The 23,170-nt window shown below is 37.2% G+C and overlaps 1 protein-coding gene across 8 annotated transcripts in view; it reads right to left on the bottom strand.

Moving 5' to 3' along the window:
* Window positions 1-746: 746 nt before the first annotated feature.
* Window positions 747-23,170, bottom strand: part of NUBPL (nucleotide binding protein like) — an 87,708-nt gene continuing 65,284 nt past the window's right edge. For 6 of the 8 annotated variants that reach the window (XM_042791017.1, XM_033010314.2, XM_033010312.2 and 3 more), the window contains 4 exons: window positions 22,389-22,474; window positions 15,441-15,561; window positions 11,010-11,092; window positions 747-1,664 (listed from right to left, as the gene is read on the bottom strand). In XM_042791017.1, the coding sequence (XP_042646951.1) occupies window positions 1,602-1,664; window positions 11,010-11,092; window positions 15,441-15,561; window positions 22,389-22,474 (353 nt within the window). In that variant the 3' untranslated portion in view covers window positions 747-1,601. Of the gene's footprint in view, window positions 1,665-11,009; window positions 11,093-15,440; window positions 15,562-18,393; window positions 18,575-21,632; window positions 21,910-22,388; window positions 22,475-23,170 lie in introns of those variants that run through there. The other 2 variants (XR_006165153.1, XM_042791018.1) reach the window with 2 other exon arrangements.

Genomic DNA, 23,170 nt, shown 5'->3' with positions numbered 1-23,170 from the left:
ACAGTATGTAAAGCAGAAGTAAATAAATAATATGTGCAGAGATAAAACTCAATTAAAAAACCCACTAAGTTATCAACGAAATATGAAAGGGCAGAACACTAAGCCAGCTTTGATTTTTGCAAAATATAGGCAAGTGAAAAGAAGTAAATAGTTGTGTCAATTCTACAGGCTTATGATAATATGCTACTGAAAAAGCTGAATACTGATATGAGATCTCATGGGGGAGGGTACAGGCAAGGAGATTCAGAGATTGACTTGAAGCAAAAATTCAACAGTTTTGGGCTATATAATTTAGATGTTTACAAAATCACCTAAGCTTGAAATTCAACCCATAATTTGTGTCTAGCTTTCCCATGTAAATTCTGGGTACATATTACTTAAATATTCTTAATGTAAATGTATACCAACTTTATATGTTGTATCACTTCAATAAGAAAAAACAACTACATTCAAAATTATGAATAATTGTTTGGACTACACGGAAAATCTTGGTCCCACAGAGGCCAACAGCAGAACTCCCTAGTATGGTTAAACTCCCAGTAAGGTATGTTAAGGTGTATGTTTAAGATACACATACTTCATTATGTAAATGAAAAAGCCTAAATGTAAACTCAAACTTCTAATTGTACATGAAAACTCATTTCCTGAAGGCATATTCTTTCACTTTCACACATCACACATCAACACACAAAAAAAAGAGCACAGAAATATAAAGCAACGAATAAACAAATCAGAAGGCCACACAGTTTGAAGAAGAAATTTTTCTTTACTTCACAAGTATATCTCTATATTCAAATTCCAAGTTGCTGCACTGCAATAGGAATATGCAATCATAAATTTAATTTATCTTAATCATTTGCATGCCCTGGCAGACTGAGTTCAGGCACAACATCTGGTTTTCAGTTACGACCCTGGTTACCTATTCTTCTGTCTGGGTCCATTACAATGCAAAGTACTCAAGAAATACGCCTCAAGGTCATGTAATCCATTCTCTACTAAACTGTGAATTGCCTTATGATCGAACATTATCCAATAATGAATCAATTTGCTCATGATCCATCACAAGAACTCTTCAGAGTATACGTGGAATTTTTTTAATTTTAAGACAAACACACAAAAGTATTACAGTTACATAACTGAATTTGCTTCTCAAGAACTTAAGGTCAGCTTGGTAGTTAACCAAGTAAAAGAATGAACCAAAACTGAAATAAATTAGAGTACTGCAAATGTAATTTTTTTAAGCAGGACTTATGGCTTGGCATCATTCTCATAATTTTGCTTGGCTTGAGTGGCTGGGTTTAGTTCTTGACCTTAAAACACAACACGTGAAAAAATGTACTTCATCCCCTCTTGCTTGATGATGTTACAATCCAGCAGTTAAATACTGTCTATCTTCTTTTGAATACTCTAATCCATTTGAACATGGCCAAACAATGATTTTAAAAACTGAGTATCACAATCATAGTGTAACCTCTGATAAATTAACTCCTAAAAAAGCTCTTAGAACTAAAATATGGCATCCATAGATTTAGGTAGGAGGACTCTTCTGCATTGGTTGCACCAAAAGACCGCTTTTTTGGTAAGTTTCAGTGATAAACACTTCAAGAAGGAGGTACTGGCAGTCGTCTCACTATTTCCATAGCTATCTTTAGATAGGCTTTAGCCTGTAAAAACAGAAACATATATTTAGCACCTTTCATTTTCTATATAAAGGAATATTTTACATCTCGTTAGGTATCTGTTCTTTCACACACCTTCAAAGAAAAAAAAAAAAGTTACAATAAATGGGTTCAATTTAGCCAGTTTTGTGTTCAGGAAAAACGATGCATTAATACATAAAATATACAAGCATTATTTAAAATAGTCGGGGAGGGTGGGGAGTGTGTGTGTGTGTAAAATTTAACTTTGGTATTATTCTGAGAATAGAACTTGACTGAGCAATTTGCCTTAAACAGCAAACAGTATCAATATTCTTCTGGAGAAATGCTGAGAAGGAAGGAGACTCTTTAGTCCCACAGGTACCATTAATTATAAACTTCCCTCACCCTGAAGATTTAGATGCAGCACACACAGGATTGAGACAGAGAATCAGAGAAATCAACGACATTCCAAAAAAAAATTTTTTTTTGAGATAATTAATTAATTCATTGCAAACTAGACTACACTACAGAATTTCCTGTGCAGACATTAAAAATTAAGGTATTTTCAAAAAAAAGGACATCTTTCCAAAAGACTGAGGTGGGTATTGAAAAGCACTAATTCCACAGCACTAGAATCCATAGAGCAAAATCTCCCTCTCACAGCAACCTGCAGCATCTGGTCAGATAACCAGCTGGAAGGCAGAAGAACACAGAACTGTAAGAGTATCAGGAGTGACCCAAGTAAGCATACTTCCTTTATCATCTCTAAAAACATGACGTAGCTATGACTGTGGTCAGTCTAACATCAAGTATTCATAAAATTAATATCAAGAGACATGCACAGAAACACTGCCTAAAGTCCAACACAGAACAAACCATAAAATGAAACAAAATAATTCCTGCACCAAGCTCAACAACTTGTAGTTGAAATGAAACATGTTTTTTGGAGAGGTGTTCAATCTTGATATAAAGATTTTCAACTAAAAGAGTATCTTTGTACATGTGTGTATATATATATATCTTGTATGATGTTCCAGAGGTTGATTACTTCCATTGTTAAAAATGTACACTTTATCTATAATTTGAATTTGCTGTGCTTCAATTTCCAGCTGGTACATCATGTTCTGTGTTTGCCTAGTACAAAACTCCCCTGCCGTTCAGCTTGCTTCTACTCTGTTAGTTTGTAACCAAGCTACTTCATCTTCTTAAATCTGCACATGGAGCCCACACTGACAACCTTCCCTGTTTCACTTGAAGAAATCTCCACAATATTCCCTACGTCACCAATCTCTCCTGCAGCACTCTTAGACGGCTCTAACCTCGAGTTAAGTCTTGTATCCCTGATAGGTCAGCCAAGTGCCAAATGCTGTAGCTAGCATGCTAGTATTACCTAGCTCCAGCGTTATCAGCAATTGGTCTTACCTGCTAAGCATCCTTTATGTTGAACAGATCAGTATCTCATACATGCCCTCACAGAACTCTACTAGTAACCTGCTGTTGACAAAAACAACTGGTTTGACCCTTAGTTTCCTATCTTTGAATAAATCATTCAGCTATGAGTGAGGATCTATCAATCAACGTATGTGAAAGGTCTAAATGGAATCTCAGTGACTGTCAATACACCTTTTATTGCATAAAATCAACCCGACATGTATTGAATGGTTTCTCCTACTCATGATCTTTTCTGTGTGACATCTGTTGACAGAGAGCACAGCTCACTTCAACTGTTTACTCCATCATTACTAAGCAAAAGAAGATGGGATGCAACGGAAAAATGGAGAGGGTTTTTTTACTTCCTTTTTGGATGGAAAGCCAGAGGAGAAAAAGTAAAGGATGAGTTCTTATTTATTACTCACCACCATTTTCATTTTAATAGGATAAAAGTGAACTTTACAGATCAGTTTTTCTCTTTATGGTTTGGAAGCTCTAAAGGAATGGTTTATAGCCTGTCTTTCTGAAAGCATTTTTTTGCAGATGGACAACTTTATATTTAACACTAACATAGCAGTTAGCTGGAAGCCAAACATTCTCCTTGCTTTGAGAAGATGGAAGAGAAGTGCACAGGAAGACAGAATGCCCTAAAAACAGACCAGACTTGTTCATTACAAATGGTGCCTAGATGGAGTCTGAAAGCAGCACTGGGGAGGGCAAGGGTAGAGGTGGAAGGTGACATTCAGAAAGTCAAAAGGGCTGGATAATGGCCACATTACAGATTGTTTGCCTCTCAAACACTGGAACAAACACTGCCAGAAGAGTGCAGCATTCTTTAAATCACAAATGTGTTTAGGACTGAAAGGGCACTGTAGATGATGAAGTGACTAATCAGAGCAGAGATTCATTACTCTGTCATGGGATAAAAAACATGGGGTAGCTTTACACTGCAAGTCTTTTTATTAGCTCATCTAATTAAGTCCTATAGTAATCCTAGAGAAATGTCAGCCTTTCAGTTATGGCATTTCATTCTCCCTAAAAATCTTAACCCTGATGGAAGTATGCATCACTGCTAAGATCACTGCAAACTGACTGTACAGGTCATAGCTGAGTATGCCTTGTTCTCATGGCTTGGGTTGCATTGGCTTTACCTGCTAGCCTACCCTCCACTGAAGTACTCAGACTGCAAACAGCTCACTGCAGTGGCTTCTCCTGTCTAATGCAATGGCCACACAAATACAATCTACCCATCCACAAAGTCAAAACAGGTAGGAGCTGATAGGACATCCCCACCAACACTGGGGTTCTGTGATTGCTTAGTGACCTGATGTTCTGAACACCCTCTGCTCTAGCGAGAGCTCAGCTCCAAAATATAAAATGTCTGACCAAATCCGTTGGGCATGATTTGTCCTTAGTGAAGCCATGTTGGCTGTCACCAACCACCTTGTTATTTTCCATGTGCCCTAGCATAGTTTCCAGGAGTATCCACTCCATGATCTTGCCAGGCATAGAGGTGAGACTGACTGGCATGTAGTTCCCTGGGTCTTCTGGTTTTCCCTTTTTAAAAATGTGGGTTATGTTTCCTTTTTCCAGTCAGTGGGAACTTTGTCGGACTGCCACAGCTTCTCAAATATGATGGATAGTGGCTTAGCCGCTAACTTCATGTGCCAGTTCTCTCAGGACCAGTGGATGCACCTCAACAGGTCCCATGGACTTGTGTACCATCAGGTTCCTTAGATGGTCTCGAACCTGATCTCCTACAGTGGGTGGCTCTTCCTTCTCCCCATCCCTTCCTTTGCCTTCTACAACTTGGGCTGTGTGGCTGGAGCACTGAGGTAAAAAAGTCATTGAGTACTTCAGTCTTCTCCATATCCTGGGTAACCATGTCTCCTGTTTCCTTCCAGAGAAGGCCCACATTTTCCCTAGTCTTTCTTTTATCAGTGGTACTGACATGGTTTATAACTTCTATTTGAAACTATCCAACCCTGCAATCCACAGGAGAATCTATGCAAGTCTCAAATGTCTGGAATATAGAATGCTGTGAATGCTACTATACCTATAAAGAAGGATAAGGTACTTAAATCTGCTCATCTGAGCTGTTAGGGGCTTATACTTTATTCATTGCTAAAGGAAACTAGCAACCATGAGCAACAAATCAAATAGTGACTATCACAAGGACAAATACTGGACTTAGCTACCATCTGAATGAAAATGATAGGTGATAGATTTTGTTCTTATTACCAGTTTCTTGCTCAACCACAGTCCATTTTCCAGTTCAATCAGATTTTTAAGTAGCTTTATTTTCGATGGAAATTGCTTGTTACTTTGACAGAACTCCAACTTTCAGTGCGTGACTAGAGTTGCCTCCAATGTATGTATTTTACTGTGGTCACCTCAGAAGGCACTAAAATCAGTGAATGCACTAAACACCAGTTTAAATGAGCTTTCACTTCAGATAAAAGCTGCATGTCACCCAGAGAAATTCTTGATTGCTGAAAGAGACCCAGAGCCTTTCCCACTCTGTCCTCCCTCTGGGCAGTTCTACCGTAAGATTCTTCTTTTCGTGTACTGGCAATTCCTGCCAAGCTGCAATGAAGTCTCAGCCCAGAAAGGGGACTTAATGAGATGATAAAAGTCAATCCATAAATTACAACATGAAATGGAGGAGATGGGTAAGTAAACTGGATGCTTCCTGAATCTCATACCTCAAAAAAAATCCTTACTGCTCATGGAAAATTACCTGCTAATCATATATATATATATATATACACACACACATACATATGTATCTATATGTATCAGCAGTTGCAAAAGCCAAGCCATTCTCTGAGGGAGCCTCAGCTGGGTAACACTGCTAGCCCCAAGCTGCCATTATGCATGTACATCACTCAGGTGCCATTACATACATCAAAAAAGACATCCTGACCGGAAAACATGGTTAAGTACAACAGTGCAATTCAAATGCAGTAGAGTAACATCCTTCAAACAGACTATCCTTCCACTCAGCATTTTCTTCAGCAGTGAAGCACAAATGACGGTCTGATGATGCACTGTACTATCTACACCCTGAATGAAGGATTCAAACCTACACATACCAAACTGTTACTGTGATCATTCAAAGGAAGCCTTGATGATAAAGTATATTATAAATCATGTCATGCAGCCTTCTTCAGAGTTTGTGGATTTTTTTTCTAAAGATATCATACGCCGGAGAGACACTCTTTAAATGGAATTACTGACAACAGCTAAACAATGGCAAACATTATTTGCTACCACTACTTCAATTTTTCTCCAACTATTCCTTGCAAGCTTTAAAGGTTGTACACTTTTACCCTACTCACACATCACCCTTTCATATAGTTCTAGAAAAAAAGTCTTTCTGAATACAAATTCCACCTGTCCCTTTGGATAATACCACAGTAAGGTCTGTAACATTTCTAATTTAATTGAAAAGGGATTCTTAACCAGAATTACTTTCCTCTGTTACGTCAGACTGCTGATGCCTTGAGCCCTTGCTTTCCACCCCACTGGGCTTTTTCTCTCCCTTTATAGATCTGTGTGCAATTTACTGGCCTCAAGATCCTTCAGCAATGTATATGAGTATATGTAATCTGCAAGAGGGCTGAAAACATCTCCCACTGTTAAATGTGAACTAGACAGTAACAGAACCTTCCCCAAGAAGTATGTGGGGTTTGGATCACACACTGGTCTTTATCACAAGCTGGATAGGATGACATTAAGCATATTTTCCAGCCATAGGTCCTGATTTCCTTGCACCAGGAAGTTTGGCTCTATTCCTACCCAAGTCATAAATTCTTCACCACATTGCATATGAGTTTGTGCATACTGCAAAAGACGTGCAATCTGGGGAAACAACCCTCTAAGCTATATACTATTCACTGGGTTTGCTTCCTTTCACCTTCCACTTCTTTCCCAGTATACTCAACTTGATTTCTATGGAACAAGAGGGTGAACTCAAAGTATTTTTCCTTAATAGATTACAAATGTTTTCTGTAACAGTTTGTGACAATAAAACACTAAGGGACTAATTGACCACTGCATGTCTCCTGGAATTTGTTGGGTTTTTTTGTTTTGTTTTGTTTTTTGTTTTGTTTTGGTTTGGTTTTTTTGTGTTTTTTTTTGTTTGTTTTTTGTTTGTTTTTTTTTTTTTAAAAAAAGCAGTCATCCCCTTTATACTTTCTGACATGAGGGTTCACCATCTCTTTAATAATGAAGAAGGAGAAGAACGTGAAATCTAAACTTCATTCTTTCATAACTTCTCTGCTGTCTTGAATACATTATCACTGCTGATCCTTAGGGGTGTATCATCTCTCCTCCACAATTTTGGGTTTTTTTTTTTTAATCACCTCATTCCCACAACGAGAAGATGAAAGACAACATCTATTGCTTGTCTCAGCGTCCAGCATGTCTCCTCCCTGAAATGTGTATCCCAACAAGACTCCCTAGATTTTAAAAGTTGAATGGACACGCTGGTACAGTAAATGTGTTTTGTACTTGCTTGAGCTGCTTTTTTGATCTCGACACGGATGGGAGTTTGGTGCTTAATTGTCTGTTCTAGCAAGGTATTAACAAATCCACTGTGCCATCAAAGCTATGATATACCCAAAAGTTTCTAGCAGGAAGTCCTCACAAGATAACCACCAACTGTCCCATACCTCTCTGGATTTTGTGCTCACAGATGGAAGAGCTCTCAGGAACCTCTACTTACCTTTTCCCCCAGTACTGATGGAGAGTTCACTGGGCATTTAAGCAACTCATTTGGTGGACAAATGACTCCACTGCAATTAATCATGTTCTATATCTCTTGCTGTGTTTCTAGCCCTCTTATCTGCAAGTTTCAGGATGCCTCTTATAAACACCTGTTTTGCTGCTGGTTCCTTCTTACGATCCCTAAGAGGTTCTCCTACATCTGGGCAAGACCAATTCCACCTGGTTTCAGTGATTCCTCATTTGTTTTCCCTATTCTACTTTTTTCCCAACTGTTTTCCCTGTTCTACCATTTTAGCAGTGTTCCTGATTTTCCTTTACTAGCTTTTGCTGTCTATAGAGTCTCCGATATGTTTGGGTGAACAAAAAAATGAAGCCCTAGTCAGCCAATCCACCTCCACAACTTGATGGAGGAGGAAAATGCTCCCAAGACTCTCAATTATCTCCAGAAGGGTCTGGTAAGTCGTCTTTGTTGATTAAACTAAGAAATTATTAGCTTCTTGTAGAGGATCTTATATTGCTCCCAATTGCTGCGGTGTGTCTGTTCTCCCTCTGTTTGACTAGCCCCTGCCATTTAGGCTAGCATGCGAGTACAGCAATATTCCATTTCTACAGCACATAACAAAGTTTTTTCAATACAGAGTATTTTTTAAAAGCCACAAATTAAACAACTAAGCTGACAGAAACACTAACGTAGACAATGTTATACCAAGAGCAAAATAATTTTACCTGCATTGTTTATTTCTCCATGGGGACTGTCTCAAGCTTTACCAGAAGAGAACTCCAGCCATTAAACTTCACATCCCTTAGTCAGATCTTCCCATAAGTAGAGAATTTTTATGTATTCTGTGCCTTCCCCAAGCAAGAACTTTCTAAGTTCACACATGCACAATTCTACAAATAATCTTCCTTTTTTCTGGAAAGGTTGTTTTAGTTGCTAATATTTCCTTGCCAGTTGTGAAAAGGAAACTTCCCTTTTCAATCAACTACATCTAAGCTTTGAAATAATTAATTTAGACAAGTTTGTTTACACATTTTAAAATTCTAGTGTAGAGTGAGAGCTATACTTTTACATATCAGCAAGGCAAGTTGAACCCCATAGCAGGTGTGTAAGCAAAAAAAAAGTATTCGCTAAGATATTTTAGAAACACCCTTCTTTCTAGTCTTGACAGAGTTTAGAAGGTGTGACAGCATGCTGGGTTTCTGAGAAGGCAGTCACCATCTTTATCCCCTACTGTTTGAAACTGTTAGGTATTATTTCAGTACTATGATTCTGTATTTGATTTGTAAGTGTGTTCTAACAAAAATAGCAGAGAATTTTGTATTAAAAAAGCACTCTAAATTTAAGGGACAAGAGCAGCTCTTAGCATACTGTCCTCTATCTGAAAAACTGTGATTGTTCATGCATGAACAGCCACAATTTTAGTTTATTTGAAACACGGGGCAATGGGTGTCATGTATTAAAGATTAGAATCTAACCTTATATGACCTCTCCTACCATAAGTTATGTGCTAAGAATTTAATTTTTCTTTCAAAATATAAGTGAAAAACAATAATTTTCTCTATCTTTAAAATGAAAAGCAAACCAGGGATAAAGGAAAACTCCTTTTCATTTTGTAGAGATTAGTGACATCTAAAAAAACCTCATTCTCTGAGGAGAATCATTATCTCACAGACACAGTGGCAGAGAAGAATATTAAAAGTTTTCCCCAGAGTCACACATATTTGTCAATCTTTATTCCTCTTCATATTTAACTTAATTGCCACAAATGGTGCTTATAACCCCTCCTTTCATTACCAAGAACATAGTCCAAGGAGGAACAGATGGCAACACAACAGACTTTCTTGTCTTTTTTAATTTTCAGAATGCTATCCTATGTCTGAATTTTTAGATTGATAGTCCTGCAGGCTACAGACTCTTGGTTATTATAGATTTCAGATACTGTGAGCTATGAGCCTTCCATCTTAGTCTCCTCAGCCGTTTTTGCTTCAACTTTGAGCTAAGCTATGCATCTATTCAAATCTTCACACTGCTGATCAAACTTCCCAGATAGAAACCACCGTATGGATTAAAGATTCCTTTTCACAAGGATCTAGACTGAAGATCACTAAACTATTCCACAGAGGATCAGCATAGGCCTTGCCCAAACCTAACAAAAATATTGCATTCAATTAGAAATCAACGTCATGGTGCTGCTGTTTCTCTTTCAAAACAAAATGATGTATTACAATTTTAAGACTGTCGCTGTTCCTCTGGAATCCTGATCAGTATGTTAATAACACTGGATTAACAGTATTAATCCCCCTTTTTTGAGTGGGAACGAAAAAAATTATTTCAGCATGTGCCTAGCAATCATGATGTTAGAAAGGTTACTGATGTTAGCATGTATCACAAGTACATTCTACCTTATCTCTAATTGATTCTCTCATCTATTATCAGCATTAATCACTCTTTTTTTTTTTTTTTATGGTAACATGTAAACAGCAGTTAAGAGTGAGGCTGTATCCTGTCATGTACTGTGCAAACACAATGTGGCAGACAACACCCTGCCCTACAGAGCCCAGCAGACAAACTCCAGCAGAGGAGAAAGTACTAGCCAGGAAAATCTTACTCGATCAATGTTAATGAGGTTTTATATGTACAACTGCTTTTCTTCACAGACTTGCATATTTGACTCCCACCATTTCAACAATTCATACTTTCCTTTGGCAATAAAATGCTATGGTAAATGCACCAAAAAATCCATTTCCTCTTTTGTGTAAATTGCTCCACTTCCTGCTGAAAACAACCCAGGTACTGACAATACGCAGGTTTCGTTCCAAACATCTTTGGATAAGACACTTTGACAGCTTCCAGGCTCAACTACCAAAGGCTCAACTGACAGTTTTAGAGGACCTACATTAGCTGCAAGGTCTCATGAGGCTTGACACTGACCTTCCTCTTCTTGGCATGCCAGAACCTGGATCAAATCTTCGCTATTCTGAATGATTCAGAATAATTAAACAAAACCAAACCAACAGAAGCAGAACAGATGATGAGCATTCCAAAATTAAGGGCCTGAGTTACTTGATGATATTACCCTCTTTTACTTTATTTCCCTAAGTTACATTCAGATACACGTTTCTTTTCAAACTGCAATAACAAGAAGCATTCTATTCACTTTTGGAGGAGGGCTTTTTGTTGTTTTAAGTGCAGTGCACCAAACTTACGGCATCACTTTGAGGCTGCGAGATCACAACAGGCTGTCCTGAATCACACGTCTCCCGTATATTAACATGCAGTGGAATGTCTCCTGTATCAAAAACACCAGGATACACATATGTGAAGACCAAATGTTTCATTAAATGTTTCATTAAAATAGCCCTAAAACAACTTGAATTCAAATTCCAGTTTGGTATATTCTTTGAATTACTTAAATTCAAAAAACTAGCATTTTAAATTAAAATTTGCTGCAGCACAGTTTCTGTATATCCATAATGATTAATGCCAAACATATTCTGGAGTTTTCATTCTCTGAACAGAAGGAGTAGGCTTTGTAGTAATTTATTAGAGAAGGTAGTTAGCTTTTTTGCCTTGAATACACAGAAAAACACAAGCTGAGATACAAACTATTTTGCATACATTAAAAAAAATGCTTGAGTGTTAGGCACATGCTCATCATTCAACTTACTGTTCAGCCTGTCTCCTCATTTTATATTCTTTTCAGTGCTGTCCTAAGATTTTAATCACTGTTCAAAGACTGCTTTGAATACTTAATTTCCAAATAATAGCATTGTTATTGTCCTTATTAGGCCTTGGAACCAATTAAAAGGTAGACAACTATTCAGTTCATTCTTCTTTCCAATAGAAATCTTCTTTATATTCTGCTTTTCTAATGAGCAGGGAACTGTCAGAGAGTAAAGGAATGCTCTAAAGGAGAAACAGTTAGCAGCCCTATTCCATTCTGAAACACAGTTTCTGAAATACAGTTTTTCAGCACTAAAGTAAACTGAAGTTCCCATGTTTAGTTCATTTTTACATAGATAATTATGAATTGAAGACCAACTTTTCTTTAATGGCAGATATAGCTACATTTTACATCATGGATGGATGTGGACAGGACAGGCTACCTTAGTTCAATCTTGACTGGTCTCGGAAACTGTATCAATTTAATTCATACACTTTAGCAATATTTATTTAACCCAAACCAAGGCCAGTGTAAATTAATGAAGTTCTATATAGTCAGAAAAAGAAACATTTAAAAAGCCGTACAAAAATTGACACAATTTAAGAGATTAAAAACCAGAAAGCAAGCAGGAATATAAACAAAAACCCAAACAATAGCAAACACAAAAGCTGTGGTTCCATGATTAGTGAGCTGAATCTTTTAAGAACTTCAATTTGTTACTTATGATCATTACATAAATATTTCCTTCAAATTTAATTGTTTCTTATTTGTTTCAGTCATGAATAAATCTCTTTAGGCATAAGTCTGTGTCGTGGTTTGAGCCTGGTTGGCAACCAACCACCACAGCTGGTCACCCTCCCTTTCCCCTCCCCACCTGGGAATGGGGGAGGGAATTAGAGGGGTGAAGGGAGGCTCACAGGCTGAGATAGAAACAGTTTAATAATGGCAATAAAACAAGAACAATGATGATAATAGGAAAAAAAAAGAAACATAAACAGGCAATGCACAACGCAACTGCTCACCACCTGCTAACCAATCCCCAGCCCGTTCCCGGCCGGTAACCCCGAGATACCAAGATCCCGCAATCACAATCCTGGAAGCGAGAGAGAGCGAGCTCCTTCCCAACCACCCCTCCTCTATATAGCGAGCACGACGTTCCATGATACGGAATATTTCACTGGCCAGTTAGGGTCAGGTGCTGTGGCCGTGCTCCCTCCCTGCTCCCTGTGCCCTGGCGCACAGGCAGGACATGGGGAGTCGGAGAGTTCCTTGAAGTCTCAGTAGCAGCTGGAAACATCAGTGTGCTGTCAGCATTCTTCTCATACCAAACCCAAAGCTAAATCCAAAACACAGCACTCATCTAGTCCCTGAAAAGGAATATTAACTCTATTTCAACCCAAACCAGGACAGTCTGGTCACTTATTCATTAAAAAAAAAAGTATTTAGGGAGTCCTTTGAAAGATTTTTTAACCTTAAATGTTCCTAATAGAGCAACAGTAACTGTCAATCTCCCAGATGTTAGTTCCTACCATTATTTTCTTCAGAAACTAATCTTCACCTTTTTCCCAAGGACGTTTTGTTAATGAAAAAATACTTATTCACTATCAGCTTAATAACAATCTCAGAGAATTACAAAAAGAACTGCCCTGATACAAAATGGCAGCCTCTTTTCTTCCTCAGACTTACAAAGATGTGCTGGTTCTACAGGAGCGTAACAGGACTTGTACAAGCAAAAGTGCAAGTCAGAAGACAAAAATGCAATCTTAATAATCAAAACCTTATAAATTTAGCAGATGCGTGAAGACAGCAAAAGCATCTACACAGCTGTCTGGGTGATAAGGGTTTGAGGAAAACTAAGATTTCGCACTATTCTTCACTACAGAATGTAGTGAATGCTGGTTCTATTAGCAGGTACAGTTTAAAAAGTTCGGAAGTGCAAAGGTTAGGATGGAGTGTAAGGAAATTATCATCTTAGTATGTATATCAATGGTATAGCTTTCTAGTCACAGATATGGTCACCAAACTTCAAAAAACAACGAAAACAAAATAGGGGAATTTCAGATACAGGGAAAGAAACAATCAGCAGCACAAAGTCTCTCTCACAAACTTTGGCATGCTTTCCTTTAGGGAGCAAGAAAAAGACGAGACAATCAAAAATATATGAAATAATGAACTACGCTCGAAGGAGTACTGGCAACTGCTAATTGTCTTCTGTCATAAACAAAAATAAAAGAAGCATTCAGTAATATTACAGGCAGCTGATTCTGATCAAATAAAAGGAAAATACTTTTCTACCCTGCACATTGTTAGCTTGCAGAATTTGTCAGATGTTATCATGGAGATTAAAACCTTGTCAGGTTTCACAAGAGGACTAGGTGCTTGGGTGAACAAATGGAACAGCCACAGGTGTTGCAAATATAAGCAAAATAAATTAAGAAATACTAATTTAATAATTATATATATTAAAAGATATACATATTTCAAAATAAGTTCTCAAGGCTTTTGGGCAGAATTCAAATAACATTAGGATAAAACTTCCATTTGGGATAGATTATCATAAAGTCTGTAAGCAGTAATTCTTGTAATACCATGTGGTCAACCCTGGAAGGAGGAGCATACTAATCAGATCAAGTACTGTAATTCTAGATTTAACCCTTGGCACATTATTCTTAATCTTAGTCTGATCTTTCACTGTCAGTTTGAAGGTAAACTTTACTCTGTTTTTCTTCATACATCTCATCCACCCCCTGCTAAACCTGTAAATCTCTTACATCACTCCTAATTAAATACAATCACAATCAGTTCTGCCCTCTTAGGGAATAACAAAAAAATATCTATGGGACCAATGGCATGGCACATCATTTGTGCCTGTGTATCTCAACGCATGTTTGATTCAACTGCTTGCAGAGGATTTGCATCCATCCACATAACCCAGGGCTGCAGAAGTCCCCTTGGGCTCTGATCACAACTCATTATACATTCAGAAAACTAAAAGATAGCCCAAAAGCATGTCTTTAATTATGTGTTGCCTTGCTATCTTAAATTTATGTCAGACCTTGATGTTTCTGTGTTGATCTTTCTAAGTGTGCTTCCTGGTTCTTTTTAATGAATTAGCCATGGAAAATCATTGAGATGATTATAGTAATACATGGAAACACATTATTAGCACATGCAATTATTCCATTTACCAACTAAACTACACTGTGTTATATTCTTTTTTTTTATTGACAGCACAGGTTGAAATATGCTTTTTTAAAACAGCAATGTATATTTTAAAGATCAATGTATATTTTAGCTTATAGGCATGTCACATTGTTTAATCATGGCTAATTTTTGTTTTCAATTAAGATAAATTTTCTTTTGCAAACAACATTTTGCAATTCAGTGTATTCTTTTAATCTCAACACTTAAATACAATCATTACAGTCTGCTTGCTTCCACACAAGAGTCAAGATGTCTTCATATGGGCATAAAAACAACTGCTTTAAGGGATTTCATTTCAAATTGCCGTATTTATTTCAATATGTAAAAACTCATTTTATTTAAATTAATGAGAAAACTTCTACTGACATGAATGGACAGAGTTTAGGTCTGGTTTACAAGACCAAACAGAATTCTTGGTTGTTTGTAAAAATTGTTGTATGATCTATAATATAATGAATTTCAGGAAATATAGCACATCAATATCAAACAATTAATGTTCTGGGTTGTTTATACATGAAAAGAGATTTAAGATGGAGTTCAATAATTTTCATATCCAGTCCATGTCCCATTTATAAGAATGATCCTGATAAGGAACAGAGTATACAAAAATTGTGGCATTCAACTACTTAAGTTATTAGTTCTATCATATCTGAACACTGTCTGAATATAGAGTAATCCAGGATTATGCAGTTCCATACTTCAGTTAATGCTTCCCTCACACACACCATTGAAGTTTTCTTCAAAAATAAAATCATTTCTACATTCTTACCTAAAAAATCCAATCCAAGGGTTTTTGCTAGTTCTCTTACACCATCCGCTCCAAAAATGTGTGTCTCATGCTTACATTTGGGACACTGGAAAACACTCATATTTTGAACTAGTCCTAAAACCTGTTAAAGTAAAAGAAAGGAATGTTCAATCCTGGGCGTCAGCATCGGTTTTTCCATTATTCATCTCTGACAATAAATAAGAGATTATCAACAAAGAATTGACAAAGAGTACTCATTTATAATGCGAAGTAGAAGTAATCTTAGACTCATTAACATTGTTATCAACTTTCAGTCATCTCAGTTGCACTGTCATCTGTGCATTATTTCAAGTTTTTCACATTTATACCTCTCAAAGATTAACAAACTTATTTGTAACAAAAAGCACCTCTTTTACAGGCCTGTCTTTCCAAGAACTCTCCCTGCCAGTATTTAATTTTCTAACTCTGAATACTGAAAGAATTTTCATGTTGTGTTTTATAGCTTTGTAATTTGCAGTTTCAGGAAACACAAAATAAAAACATACTATTACAGGACATGACAGTATCAGACATTCTTTTAAAATATTTTTCTAAGTTATCCTGTAGAGAAATGTTTTCAGAAAGAACCAGATTTTCTATTCTTTTGAAGAGCAGAAACACATTTTAAAGATCAAACAAAAGAAATAATTATGTGAAACTAAGTAGCAAAACCCACAACATAAAAATCTAATACACACATATTGGGTACCTTTCTGCTGATGCCAGGTGTTCAACATCATCCTTGGAAAGGATGTCAAATGAAAATTTGCCAAATCATGCACACAAAAATCTTCTTTCACAATGTACAATAATGCTAATGACAGCCCTGATCTAATTTTATTCACCTAGTAAACAAAACTGTTCATTGAGGCAGAGCAGAATTTCTCAAAAGTGATGAAAACAGCATTCAAATACTACAGGGTGAAAGCTTCTACCCATTTGTTAATTAACAGGAGACCTGCTTTAAGAGGTTCCATGTTATAATATTTCAATTTAAGATTTTTATGTTATCTAGATATGTCACACACACTATGGCCAAGTTTTAAAAATATGAATATGTCTTTTCAAGTACAAAAAGCTGTTATTTATTTTGTAGCAATTTGGACTTTTAAATTTCCCTGAGCATTCTAGTTCTGTGCTTGAACAAGCTGCCCTAGTTATTAGAGCAGTAATATATCTACTGTGCTAACAAAGCATATCTAAAAGAATATACCAGTGTTTAATGCAAACAACTAAGTTATTTAATTGAGTGAATATACAACTTTTGGCGCCAAAACTGAAATTAAAGAGCATGTTATATATAATACCTTAATAAAAATTTCCTTAGATATAAGATAAAAGTCATCAAAAGATGATCACCTGTTTTTCTAAATCACCATAATGTGTTTCACACTATTTTCTAAGAAGTCTTCCTTTACTTATGTAAAACTTTCAGATGGTTTAAAACAACAGACATTTTAAGAAACAGTAACAACAACAACAACAAAAAAATACTTTCAATTTAACACCACAAACTTTCTCCATTTCCTACTCTCTCCTGGGGACTGCCAGGGGAGCAAGAGGAACATGTTTCTGTTTACTGGTACATTACTAGAAGTAATTTCTCATCCAGTTCTTAAACTGAGAGACATGACATACTACATGTCCAAGAGTAGAAGGTGCAGGGATGGTAAAAAGGGACCTCGACAGCCACAGTCTTCCACTGATGACCTCTGGGCAGGCATTCACTCTGCCCTCCTTAAATTAAAGTCATGGAATTTTCACTGTGTTGGTAAACTGAAGAACACTGGAAGGAATATTATAGGGCAAAAGAAAAACAGTATTTTAACTAAGGTACAGGGAAGCCATTTTCTACAGCACAGGAGAAAAAATGAGAATTTGACATTTATACTTTAAATTAATTCATCTTCGAGTATCTTGGCATTTGAACTTTCTGTTCTCCTCAAAGTAATCATACAACATTTATGATTCAGCAAATTCATAATCAAAGAAAAAGTTATGTAGTCTACTATTGTTTTGTGAATAGTTAAGGGATATTGCAGCTGTTTTGCTTATTCTTTGATAACCTACTAAGAAGTCCGTCTGCCACAGCCAATGAAAATATTGAGATCCAGCTGTATCCCCAATGCTATATCAGTTTCAGAGGTCTTATTCACTGTCCTTCTTTGTTTTCTTTTCAACGAATCTCACTAAAAGTAAACGAAATTTCAGCATTACACAATAATTTTTATTGTTTTCAGTGTTGTTCCTATCTGTCAGCCAATGAGTAGCGCATATTTATTAATATATAAATTATTATTCTGGAAGATGAAGAGATCTTTTTGAATATTAAATTATCAATTATAAACAGTTTAATGGAATCTGTGCAAATACACACAACTTTAGTGCTGAAGCGTATTTTTAGCATGCATATTTCTGCAGATATATTTACAGAAGAAAGATAGTTCACTATGATCTTCAGAGTTTTTAAGTCTACAAAGTAACAGGTCTTGCTAATGAAGTCAGTAATAACTCTCATTTCCTTGCTCAAATAATAGATCTGGAATAGCTTCAAAGCAGCTGTTAATGTCTACACAAACTATCCCATAAGCATGCATGAATTCTATTCTAGTCCTTAGTGAGCTCTTTTCCCTGTGAATTTCTCTGCAAACTTGGCTCAGTAATGACACAAAGACTAGTATGATGAGATGCACTGTAATGCAAGAACCAACCTATGGTAGTGGAGGAGAGGATAGTTATAACGCACAGAACTGAATTTCAGTCAAATCGTTATTTTAAATGGTGAAGAGACACCTATCAAGAAATAACAGGAAACGAAGAAACCTTTCATTATGAATTATCTGCATAGACACTGTTTCTGAATGTTTACATATTTCTTATGCTCAATTAACCTTTTCGTTACACGACAAAGCATCTCAAAATCCAAATACTCTACCTTGTAAGTTAAATAAAATATAGGAAGAAGATGAAAGGCCTCTGTCTTTACACAAGGAGACAATTCCGGAGAAACCCACTTAAGTCACTGTACTTAAGGACGGATGGTGCTGAGGCCCGACTCCAACCTCAGAGGGATTGACGTTCTCAGGGCTACAGATCCGCAGTCTGCCATCAACTTCCTACGTAGACATCAGTCAGTCACTTGATGTTTTAGTGCTTCAAGCAAATGTGCACAATAATATTTCTGCCTTCCAACCTTTTGTCTTATAACAAGCAATTTATGGCTCTAACATCTGTTCCCAAAAGGAAACCATGATTTTGGCTGTGTACTGTATACACTACAGAAATACCAGTAAATACATAGACAAATAAACCAATTTTAGTACATCTTCAAAGGAAACACATAGCTGAGTTTACATGAGCAGTTTTTTGAAACCTGTGTGTCCTGGGTTTGAGTGAGTGGTGGGGTTTTTTGGTAGCATGGGAGGGGGCTATAGGGGAGGTCCCCTGTGAGAAGCTTCTCGAAAGCTCCCCCAGCTCCAAGTCAGCTCCACCTCTGCACCAAGGCTGAGCCAATCAGCTGCACCTCTGCAATAATGAATTTAAGAAGGGACCTGGCGAGGAGGAGTCTGACTTGTGAGGAGGAGTTGCAGCAGCTGTGTGAAGATCAAGGTCAGTGGAGGAATGGATGAAGAAAAGGAGGGGGGAGGTGTGCCAGAGCAGAGACCCCCCTGTATCCTGTGGTGAGACGGCAGGGTGGCCCCCCCCTGCCACCCATGGAGATCTACGGTGGAACAGACACTGATTAGTGGCCTGTGTTTTGCATGGTTGATCAAGGTGCCTGTGCCCGAAGAAGGCCGGGGTCTCATGGGAAAAGGCAGCCCCGCTGCTGTAATTCAGCGCTGAGAGGATTGCAGTAGTGCGGGGGTAGTCCCACGCTGGAGCAGCTCGGGAAGGGCTGCAGCCGTGGGAGGGAATCCAGTCGGAGAAAGTTGGTGACCCACGATGGAGCAGTGTGGGTAATGCTGTGGCCCGTGGGAGGGACTCACGTCGGAGAAAGTTTGTGGAGGACTGTCTCCTGTGAGAGGGGGACCACAACAGAGCAAGGTGAACAAGTTCCGGAAGCTCGCCCCACCGAAGGTGGAAGAAGCAGCAGCGCTGACTGCACCCCCCATCCCCTGCCCCTGCGCCACTGGGGGAGGAGGTAGAGATATCGGGAGCAGAGCTGAGCCTGGGAAGAAGGGAGGGTTGGGGGAAGGTGTTCTCAAGATGTGGCAAGGATTCTCACTGTCCTACTCTGTTAAGTATTGTTGTTAAGTGTCTGTAATCAATGTGTGCTCTTTTTTTCTTCCCCTAACGAGTCTTCCTTTTGCTCATAACCATAATGGGTGACCTGCCCCTCCCAGTCCTATCTTAAACCCCAAGCCTGGCTCATTCGTCCCTTCTCATTGCCAGAAAAGAAGGGGGAGTGAGTGGCTGTGTGATGTTCAGCTGCCAACCAGGCTCAAACCACAACACTGTGAAATCCATGACATAACCCTCCAATCCAAGTAAACTACCAGAAAAGTTGCAGATTTAACTAAAACTCTCTCTCTTTCTTTCAGGGATATGATTGATAAGATAAACCATACTTAACTGAACTCAACTTCAGCAGGTGAAAATAGTCAATTTTTTCCTAAATACTCAAGCTATTCATTTTTTTTTTTTCTTGACACCTGCCCAGAGCAAGCCTCTGGGATGCATGAAAACGATGGACAAACTCTAATAATGGGTAAGAATCATGAATCTTCTTGTGATAGGAGTCATCATCTCTTTGCAAACTCCTTCCATAGCTGGGGTGTTCTGCTCTACAAGAGATGGCACTCCTCTTCTAATGATGATGTCCTAAGACTGAAAATAAGACCTTTGCATTGTAATCCTGGTTCTAACGCTGACACTCATTGCCAGTTTCTCATCAGTTCCTTCCGTCATTCTACTCTAATTTCAATGCAGTAAAGGATAAACAGTGTTAACAATTGCGACTTTACTGTGGTAATACTACATATGTCATTTCAGTCTTTGGTAACTAATGACTGGGGGCGGTGAGGGGAGGGTGGTTTCTGTATACTTATATGTACAAGGGAGAGACTTGAGTTCATTAAATATAAAAAAATCATACTCAAAGACTCAGAGCTCAGCAACCTATAGACTCTCTGCTTCTTTGAAAAATAAACTCCTTGCAAGGGCTTTTTTAAAGATTAAGGACTTTAAAGATTAGATTTTTAAAGATCAGTCAATTATATAATCAGGATACGCAATTTTAGCAGAGTCCCACAGATTCCACCTCTTTGATGTAAACCTCAGGTTTGAAGTTTTCCATCAAAAATTATGCAACTAAACTTTCTTTAGATCCTCAGATTTAGTTGACACTTAGAAATGTAATACATAGGCAGGAGCTGCTTTAACACTGAAGTAAATGACATGTCTGTACTGATGTATACACACAGTTAGAATAGAATGAAGCAGCATCATGGAGAAGGTATGACCTGATGACTGGTTCAAGTGCATTCGAACTCAGCATCTGGTACAACAGCTTCACTGTGACTTTTAATTTGATTTAGAAGGATCTGAAAATTCCAACAAATCAAAATATATAATATATAATATCTTATCTACCACCAGTCAAATTAGTAGCAGCCAAGCCTATCCTGGAATGCATTACTTTTGTAAAGGCCATTCTCTTCAAAGAACATTGAACAAAACAGTCTTAGAAAGAAAGTCTTGGTAATTTCTCATTAAATCAAAAGGAAAAATCAGCAAAGTACTAACTTGAGTGCAATTTTATTTGAAGAAAATAATTTTGCATAATTTTAGCAAAGCCAAACATAAGATCACAACAAAACATTCCACATGTTATTCTTCTGTTATATGTATTTGCTTTTCTTCTAGTATTAAATAATAAATGCTACTATACTTCCATTTTGGTTCAGATATGCTTAAGGAATAGTTAACAATAAGGTATTTATCAAGGTATTTCTTTTGTTAAGCTATTCTGTAAATTAAAACAAAAAGGGAAAGCAGTCACCTCAAGGTTTCTGTTGCACTTTTAAATTAACAGAGTACTAGCTATGAAATATATTTGCTTTATTAATAAAATGTAGAAGTAACCTTCACACAGGGAAGCAAGAAAACATTTTTAAGGTATAGTAAATGCCTTTTTTTCTTTACTGTTTAAGATAAGGAAGCATTTCAGTCTATATTTTCTCATCAACTGCACATTTCAAATGAAAAATGAATCTCCTCATGAACATACTCTAGAGTATAACATTCAGTTACTTAGCAACTTGTAGCACACATAGAAGATATGGAGTCAAATATGTCACCCTGTTTAATATTTTCTCCCAATCCATATGAATACTGTAGATATTTTTAAATTCTGCATTTGCCAAACAAGCAAGCTACCATATAAGCTATAAATCTCATGAAATCCAAGTGATACAGACAGCCTTCTACTTGTCATGACAGTCACGGAGACCTTAAATGGCAAAATGACAAATATGTATGCACCTATCTCCCCAAAACCTTAAATTTCCTTCTTAAAATATACCAATATATGATTTTTCCACAATTCAAGAAATTTTAGATTTTAATCTCCAACTCAGACAGTGCTGAAGAGGATACATCATGAGGCTATAGTAAGACAGTATAATTGGAAAGCACACATTACTTTGTAAGGCACTCTGTTTAACAGTCTGATCCACTCTGGGTGATTAAGCAAACTGATTTAAAAGAAAACAAGTACTATTATGACCTTGGCCTGAGAAAATCCTTTCTGTTACATCAATCTCCTGATACAGATGTAAGATGGAGTCTAATCCTTTTTTTTTTTTTTTTTAACATGAATTTATGAAATTCAAGTGATTCCTGAATGGTTTGTTCACCTACTGCATTATATGGAATTTTTTTTACATTTTGGAAAAACACACTACAGATATTTTTAATGTAGATACTTACAGGTACATGGACTTTTCTAAACATTTCAGCTCCTTTGCGTGCATCCAATAAAGCCACATCTTGCGGAGTGGAGATGATTACAGCTCCTGGGAAAAGAAAATATGAAATACCATTAAAATGTGTATTATTAATTACACTGTTAAATATTTTGACTATTTAGTACATGCTGCTAAATTCAAAGCAGTCACACATTTATATGCTTTTTAAAAATTTTATTTAAGGAAGAAAATTATTCTAGTTTTTTTATTATGCAAGGACCAAAATCACTGAGATATGATATGGAGTCATATAAATACTTTAGATATTTTCATCATCATGGTAGAAACCATTTATATTTCAGAAAATGAGAAAATGAGAAAATTGATCTAGCTGTCGTATGGCCATGGATAGAAGACAACATGGTCCACATGTTGACAGGTTGCAGAGGGGGTATTCTGGGAATATCTACACAGTAACTGCCCCATGCCATAATTACATGTGAAAGCTTTTGATTTAACAATAAGCTTTGATCTAAAATCAAGAGGCAGCTGCCTGTAACCAGACTGTTGCTTTCTGAACCTGCTATACTTTCTGATACAAGTGTTGACAGGCACAGTCTTGAAACATGTTACACTAGACACAACACCAGTGTGTCTGTATGAATGATACCACAAAATAAGAGGCCAGCTCATGCACATTTGCAGTAGGTTTGAAAAAAGTAGAGTATTGCTCACTGTTCAGACATGGCTCCAAGTTACACGATAATCGGTACTCCCAAGAGTTATTCAGCATATAAAACAGCT

The sequence above is a fragment of the Tyto alba genome, unplaced genomic scaffold (genome assembly GCF_018691265.1).
Source record: "Tyto alba isolate M040663 unplaced genomic scaffold, T.alba_DEE_v4.0 Super-Scaffold_18, whole genome shotgun sequence".
In the NCBI taxonomy this organism is placed as follows: domain Eukaryota; kingdom Metazoa; phylum Chordata; class Aves; order Strigiformes; family Tytonidae; genus Tyto; species Tyto alba.
Note: the sequence above shows the minus strand (reverse complement) of the source record. Positions and strands in the feature narration are given on the sequence as shown.